This window comes from Ruditapes philippinarum, unplaced genomic scaffold (assembly GCF_026571515.1).
Source record: "Ruditapes philippinarum isolate M1 unplaced genomic scaffold, ASM2657151v2 ctg174_1_1_1_1, whole genome shotgun sequence".
In the NCBI taxonomy this organism is placed as follows: Eukaryota; Metazoa; Mollusca; class Bivalvia; order Venerida; family Veneridae; genus Ruditapes; species Ruditapes philippinarum.
The window spans coordinates 12522-21131 of record NW_026859355.1 but is presented as its reverse complement, the minus strand read 5'-3'; the positions used below and the strand labels follow the sequence as shown (position 1 = coordinate 21131).

The window sequence follows — 8610 nt, the reverse complement described above, 5'->3', positions numbered from 1 at the left end:
TAAACAACACTTTAAACGTCTGTACGGCGTTAACGACTGAATTAAAAATATTAATGTTCGGAGTCATTTTCTAAGTTAGACCATTCACTTTCATTCAAGATAGTTTTCATAACAAAATTCGACAAAAAATGTTTTTATTTATCAGATTTTTCAAACAAAATGGCGCCGTCGGTTTGAAAATACACAGGGAGGTAATAAGAATGGCGTGTGCATTGTTGAAGGGGGCGTGGACGGTAACTTGCACTTTCTAGTATCGTCCATGAACAGGCTCAATCAAACCGAGCCTGCATCATTTTACAATTTTGCCGTGCTGGGCTTTCTTTTTTTCCTATATTTCATTGTCACATCCGTGTTATTTGTGCCGTGTGGCGGTTGTAAAAAGTATCCCCGTACATTTAATCAATGATGTTATAATTTCGATCCTTGAAGATCGTTTGGCACGACGTTATTGTTTTGTATACATTTAAGATAGTATTTTTAGTATCAGTTTTAGTTTTATATATTTTGCTCTTTTCAACTTGGGTGGGTTCTAGTATTCCTAAATCACCCTAAGGATATGTTGCGTGTTTTATAAATTGGACTTTTACTTCTTGTCTGTGATATGCAGGCTTCATAACCTCAGATCCCCTTTCAAAATTTTATTTTATTAAGTTCCGCCTATTGTTTTCTCGTTTAGGGCACACGCATTCTTTTACTTGCGGACCATGCGCTGCTTTTCATGGAATGACACTAATATGTCACATTGAAGGTTCCATGATAACCGCCGTATGAACACATCTGCGGATGTTTCTAAATTCCAGTATCGCCAACGAACAGATTTAATCAAACCGAGCCTGCTTTATTTTATAATTTTGCCGTGTTTGGCTTTCTTTGGGGATTCTCTTTTTCTCTATTCCGTAAAAATCGTGTTATGGTTATTTGTTTTCTCACGTTACGATTTTTGTGTGTTTATATTTGATTGAATTACGCATTTGGTTGAATAGTTTTGTTCGACAAAATTTTACAACTGACTTGTGCTTGAACAGTTTTTACATTTTTAATTCTCGGAAGACTTTTTTGCATTATTAATGAACAAATCAATGCATGCATGTGTAGACATTTTGTCACATTATAGGTTGACAATTCCGATGATAATATGTCATTAACAATAAAAAAACTATAAGGTTGATATATCTTGATGATATCTCTGTTCCGTACCTAAAGCTATTCGACCCAAAAAGAGGCGAACATTTCAAAATCATTGGTTTTCATTCCAATTATGAATATATATGTTAAAACTAAATAATTCGAGGACTTCTTTTGTCTGATTTCCAAAGTAAGCAAAGGCATTTAGTAAAAAATTTCTGTCTATAATGTCAAACTGAATAAAGCATGATTTTATTATCACCTTATGAGTCTTATGTTATATTTCATTAAAAGTCATTTTACAGGACTGACATGGAAGCCATGGAGGGAACCATACGAGAACTTCAAATGGAACAAAGAAGTGAGAAAAACTTTTTCATTGTTGATCTCTAATAAGTATAGTTAATTTTATGTCAATATGTATATGGCATGGTATATTGAAGTTATACAAAAGATAGTAGTGTACTCGTGACATCGCAAGTCAGATAACTTAAAAATAAAACTGAATATTGGTATTCTCTTAGGTTATAGTTTTCCATTTCATTAACCAAAATAAGTAATTATATCTTTCAGACAGCAGAGAAACTTCAAAATGATGTACATGATATAAAACCAACAGCCGAGTCTGGTTTGAAAAAGTTTAAAGCCCTTACAATTGGCCTTCGTGGGCATGGGATGTCCTCACTGATTAACTCATTTGCTTCTATACGTGATGGCCAAAAAGCTATTGTTTGTAATGCTGCTCAGATGGAAGAAACTGTTACCACGCATGTGAGTTTACACAGTACGATCCAGAATCACCCTAATGTCCTTTAGAAAGGGGAGCGGTGGCCTAATGGTTAAGGTGTCTGCCTCTCAACCCAGAGATCATGGGTTCGAGCCCTACTCGGGTCACGACCATGTTTCTTCATATGACACCAGTACTGGTTGGTTCCAGGAAGCAGACTCGAAAGTGATTAATATAAGTTGCAAGAACTTGTTTCGCAATCGAGCTTAAATAAATATGTTTAAACCAGAAGTCCTTTAATTTTCATGTTGCCTTCGTTAAATTTATGACTGTTAAAAATTCAATGTGTCACTTAATTGAACCTCAAATAGTACTTAATGCCTTTCAGTACTGTTTCAATATGTCTTTATTCACCAGAACAGGATTACACCAAAGTGCTTTTAACAAACATTGATTTTGTCAACTTGACATAGTACCTGAAAACTTTCATGCTTGAATTTCATATCTATTGAACTCTGGGTTGTTGTCAGGTCCGGTTGTTTGCAGTTGCAACATTTATTTCCTCGAAGACGTTATCATCAAGGCGTCTGAAAAAAGGAGCTCTTATGATCATTTGCCATCTGTTCGGAAAGTCCCCTTCAGGCACAGTGAATATGATAAAGAAACCCCGCATAAATCTAGTTATTTTTGTATTACATAGCAATGCTATAACTCAAGTATTGCATAGATCTAAGGTTATTGTAGTTATGAATTTAATTTATACATTTTAAAATTAATGCTTAAATTAATAGAATTTAAAATAATACAAGGCGAAAGATGGTCTGGCTTTCAAATCTATGGATAATAAGCTGCGGGAAACACAGACTGCGCCGAATGTGCATTACAATCTTTGCGGCGATATGAATGTGCTGATCATTATGTGCTTAATTGTTGTAAATTTTTGTTTTACCGAAAAGAGAATATATTATGCATTAATGTAGTATCTGTAATATAAACTTCAAATAAATATTATTGAATTTTAATTTTTTTAATTGTTTTATTTGTTGATGATATAACAGATTTCAATTTTTCACGGAAATTATTCATTATTAGTTGTTTGAGAGTTCACAACAATAGTTTGATTTGGCCTCCCGTATATTTCAGCGAAAGTGTGTATCTGATTATTTACTTTATTGCAATATATGTTTACACATCCAGTAAAGCAATTTTTCTAAACAAAGTTATTAATATCTACATGTAATGCTTCAAAGTCAGCATGTTCGTTCATATTTTCCAATGCAGTCAAAACGCGTTTGAAGTAGTTGACAGAATTTCAGAAAACCAAATATTGTAAGTGATTCCATGGTTCCTGTTCAAGAAAATGATACACAACGCCGGAATGAATAACATCATTTTTGTTTGATTAAAAACAAAGGTCGATGAAATAATTTGAATGTTCAGTGTAATGTGTTGTTTCATCGATAAGTTTGTTAAAATTGATTTTTTGAATCAGAGATGAAATTTTGCTGTTTTAGGACTAAAAGCTTACATTTAAATTCTTATTCTGGTTTATCCCTCGTATAAGTTTTATCTCTTAAATATATAATTTGATTAAGTAGATCGTTAGTGAAACAGTTGAGTAACCATTTACAATTGTTGTATACATATACTTAAAAAATCCAATGTTAAATCACTCTTTGGTTGTAACTTTTTTCAATCAAAGGCATTTGGTAAAATTAATACACAAAACTGAGTGACATACTATACATCTTAAAATATTTCTATTTCAGTACAGAAATTTTGTTTATCCTGGTACCTTGGGACAGTTTGTTCTCGGCCATATTTCAGGTCTTCCATTTTTAAAAAGGGATATGCATCCATTTCTAGAAAATATCAAACTTATTCTACAAGGACATATCAAAAGTGGATATAAGGTATGTTTTATTTTTAAAAAGATGTGTACTAAAACACCGTTTAAGTAAGTACAGCACAAACGCAATACCAGTTTTACTGTAAAAAACAAATAGGTCACAAAAAGCATTTGACTATATATATGCAATGTCATAGTGATTGGGCTTTAAATAATCCTCTTTGAACCATGACACATCTGAGATAATATAGTAAAAATGATAAAAACAATAAAATTTTGTTCTTTCTTTCACGAAACGCAGTTTAATCCAGAGAAAAGAATATCTTCTGATGACGAGTATTATGAATCAACACCAACATTTTCGGATAGGATTCATTGTGTAATGATTGTCGTCGACAGTACAATGGCGTACGAACTTCCCGCAAACTTTGTATATGGCGTCAAGGCGATCATGCAAACCATACATTCAATGAGTATATTTATGTTGGTCTTAAATAAAACTTAAACTTGAGAATTCGGTATATTTTTTCAAATTTGCAATTTGAGAGGAATAGTCTCTGGTTTTCTTTTTTCTCTAATTATTTTCGATTATTACACTGAAAAGACACAATACAATAATAAATTCCAAATAAACACCGCTCCACACCCCCACTGCAACCCCTAAAATATAAAAAATATAAAATATTTGAAACAGCATACTTTCACCTATCAATCTGTTCTCTTTGTAGAACATACGTACATTTCGATTTGGGAGCAGGAGTGCGTGACTGTAAAGACAGTTATACCAAAACTGGTCATGTGCAGATAAAAAACAAAGGTGAAAGCGATAAAATTAAGCAAAATATTTGAAAATTGCAAATTCTCTTTAAATAATAAATAAATGTTTTGTCATGGCAAATTACTTGACTGCTTGCTATAAGCATTTTTATGATATTTATTTGGAATTTAAAGCGCAGCAAATTTGACAAATCAACAAAGGAGGGTAGTGTTATTGGAGAGGTCAATTCAGACCTCTCCACAGAGTTGAGAATGATTGCTGGCGGCATCCATTTTTGCGTATCAACTCAACTCAAGTCATATATTCGTGATATATGCCACTCGTACGAAAGCCTAATAGTGACAAATAATATAAAAAATGAAAATGCAAAGGCATTGTAACGCAAATAAAGCAGTTATTACGCGAATCAAAAGGCTTATTACGCAAATAAGAAAAGAAAAGAAGTGACCTGTGTAAAATCAATGATGTTATACATGTGAATTCAGAGTAACTGTATTTACGTCCAATCCAAAGGACCAATAAGTCACCAAGTCACCTTATATTGGCAAATATTAAAGAATCTTCATAAGCTTATGACAAATAGTTTGCATTATTACTCCGGAAATGGAATGATACTAGTAGTTATTGTTAATGTATATTATATTATTTTATACGAGTTTATATATTAAGCAATTTTATATTCAGATCAATATTGGTCTTCCTTTCTCACGTTACTAGACAATTTGATTAGTAAAAATATGATATAACATTTGCATTATAATGCATTTGAATTTGCGTAATTACGCCTTTTGGTTCGCGTTACTTCGCCTTTATTCGCGTTACTACGCCTTTTGATTTGCGTTATTACGCCTTTTGTTTTGCGTTATAACGTGAATAAAGGCGTTATTACGCCTTTTGATTCACGTTATAACGCCTTTATTCACGTTATTACGCCATTTAATTCGCATAACAATGCCTATATTCGCGTTACCTTGCCTTTATTTGCGTTGCTACGCCTTTTCTTCGCGTTCTCACGACTTTTAATTAGCGTAATTACGCCTTACGATTCGCGTAATAACGCCTTTATTCGCGTAATAACGCCCTCATTCGCATTATAACGCCTTTACATTTTTATTTTATTTGACAGTATTAGGCTTTCGTAATATTCAGTATAATAAAAATTATATAATTAATTCAAAAATATCTCTAAATCAATTCGAATTAAACATATTTTCCACAGCTGCAAATCGAAGCAAACTTGTTTGTATTATGTGTGGCAAATAGTGTCACATCATAATTATTGCAAAATATCTGTAGTGGTTTATCTAAATTATAACAATTCTAAGCTTATGGTTTTAGTAAGATCATTTTGATATTCATCTGAGGAGATAAATTAATTTAATTTAAATACAGTTAAATTATATTTGATTATTTGATTGGAAGTTGAGAAATTTTACATTTATACTCAAGTATTATCTTTTATATTCTACATAAAATCATGTGATAAATTCTTTCATAATCTTAAACAATGCAAAGAATACAACAACATTTAAGTTTATAGTATGGCCTTTTACTGCTTTGAAACTGTATTTACTTTATTTTAGATATCCCTGTGATAGCCGTTCTAACGAAAACTGACAAGCTATCACAGCATGTCAAGTATAGTGTAGAGTCAATTTTCCGATGCAGGAAAATCCAACAGGCTGTTCAAAATGTATCTAAGCAACTAGAAATTCCTGTGCCAAAGATATATCCTGTTGTCAATTTTGAAGAAATTGGGCACTTTACATGGAGGGAGTCAATTCCAATATTGATTGTCCTGAGATCTCTTCTTCTTATGGCAAAGATGCATTCACACAATGCTGATAAGGTTGAAGAATGAGTAGTAAACAACCACAGTGGTTTAAGTTCGTTTCAGAACCTCTGAACAGACGACATACATATGTTTGTTTGTTTGTTCGTCCGTTCGCTCGTTTTGTCTGTTTGTTTGCTTGGTTGTTTAAAATGAAAGTGTAATATTTTGTTAAAATGGGAGTTTCATGAAATTGTGATGTAAACATAACTTGTCAAAATCAAATGATAAACTCGTATTGCAGTCCACGAGGTAAGGATCACTTTGTGATCAATGTTAAAGTACATAGTCACATTATGAATAAATGTGTTTGAATTGTTCTTTTAAAACAAAACACATGTCATCTGTATTTATTCATTGATGGTTTGCTGAAATGATTTATGTAGCGTATCTTTATTTTTATCAATAATGATTTGTTTCTTTTGTTTTATTCTCATTTTTATAACATTACATGTATTTATGTTCATGATTATATGCATGAAGAAGTTAAAGTAACGAAAATGTTTGAAAAATGAAAATCTTACTTTTAAAAGTGTAAAACACAATTACAAATATGATTTAGTCCATAATACGGTCGTAGCTCATTTATTTTAATCATTTTAATTGTAATTTAAAAGTGACAAGTTAAATTTTATAAAAAAAACAACAATATTTTTAAAAATATATTATGTATGCACGATTAACTGATATTTCTGATACGATTTATTTGTATTTCAAAAACATGATAAATCAGGAAATGCCTAGTCCTAATTACCAACACTAGAATTAATCATATTATGAAACACTTCCTTTAAAAAAAACATTGTCACTGTATTATACATTTCGATATAGAACGGTTTACATTTAAAAAACAACAATTGCGTTATTTTGTCAAATGTAGCTCATCCCAATTACAAGTTGTGGTTGAAAACAATGACAAATACTTTTTATTGCTTAACATTTAAAAAGCAGAATATTGATATACGCAAAAAGGGACACTTTGATGATAAATTAATCCCTTTTCAAAAAATAAATAAATGAAATGAGTACATTTCTTTTTGTTTTTATTCATAATCGATCACTTTGTTTTTTCGTTTTTTTTTGTTTAAATTAATTTAAAGAATCACAATGAATAGCTATCCCCGTTATTGATTTACATTAGAATGAAAACAAAAATTGTCTCAAAAAGTAAGATTGTCATGTTGTGTTTTATATTTGCTGTTAGAATATTATATGCTTATCTTGAGTAAAATACTTTTTTATTGCAGAAATTTATTGAAATCTAGTAATTTCTTCCTTAATATGTCTAACTTAAGTTGAAAAATATGTGAAATATGTTTGAGACGCTGCAATCCCTATTACTTTTCATATTTATGTGGCCTATTCTTATAACAACAATTAAAAAAAATGTCACTATGAAATCCTTATTTGATTACATATAGCGTGTATAGTTGAAACGGTATCATATCTTCTCTAAGTTATCAAAAGGTGTTTATTTTATATTTGGAAAGATACTTCATAGTAATTATCAGTTGTCTAATATCAAATTTTAGCATAATATATCTTTAATATATAAAGTACTGCTTGTTAAAAGATTTGACTTTATAGATAGAGATGAAACCGTATTTTCAAATTTTTAGTCAGTCATCAGTTTATCTACATCAATAAAACACATTGTTGATAAGGCTACAATTACTGATTATGCTATGTGTAGGAGAGGTTCAAACAATTAATTATGAATAAATATGAAATCACTTCTCATCATTGTTATTTTATTTGATATGACTCAGACACTAACATTTTTGCATAAATTCACAATTCTATTAACTTTACATTATTTTAAGATCTGAAATAAAACACAAAATCAAAACAGTACACAATTTATTTTGTTGTACGTACATAACATATCGCATCAATGAATCAACCCAATCGCATTTCCCGATCATAGGTCGGCCTCCCTGTTGGGTACTTCGTCACGAAAAGTACGACCATAATCAGGGTTCAAAGTTTAAGTTCCAAACAAAATAATATACAATGTCTGATCCCCTCTATCGACATAATTTAACGGCCAAAATAAATTTGAAAAATTGATTGCCCAAATTCTCATCGTGTAACTGGAATATTTTTTAAGAGATACTCTCTTAAAAAACAACTATACATAATTCATGACCAACAGCATTAAGATGGATGCCGTCTGTGCGAAAAAAACACAGGTTTTTGTGTCGATGTCTGACTCTTTGAAATCGCTTTTGCCTGACGACATTACTGTATGACGGCCTATTCAGTTTAATAGTTTTCGTTTTCTTTCAATGGCTACACAA

The 8610-nt window shown here is 31.1% G+C and overlaps 1 protein-coding gene across 1 annotated transcript; it reads left to right on the top strand.

The window, feature by feature from the left end:
• The first annotated feature begins 200 nt into the window (after positions 1–200).
• On the top strand, positions 201–6711 carry LOC132756214 (interferon-induced protein 44-like). The gene is made up of 5 exons (XM_060747222.1): positions 201–233; positions 1699–1896; positions 3622–3765; positions 4003–4174; positions 6063–6711. The coding sequence occupies exons 1-5, from the start codon at positions 201–203 to the stop codon at positions 6338–6340; spliced, it is 825 nt and encodes a 274-aa protein (XP_060603205.1). The 3' UTR covers positions 6341–6711.
• Positions 6712–8610: the final 1899 nt, after the last annotated feature.

Coding starts and splice junctions, on each gene's coding strand:
- LOC132756214 (XM_060747222.1), top strand. CDS start 201: ATGGCGTGTGCATTGTTGAAGGGGGCGTGGACG. Junction 1,897..3,621: donor AAGAAACTGTTACCACGCAT/GTGAGTTTACAC, acceptor TTTCTATTTCAG/TACAGAAATTTTGTTTATCC. Junction 3,766..4,002: donor ATATCAAAAGTGGATATAAG/GTATGTTTTATT, acceptor CACGAAACGCAG/TTTAATCCAGAGAAAAGAAT.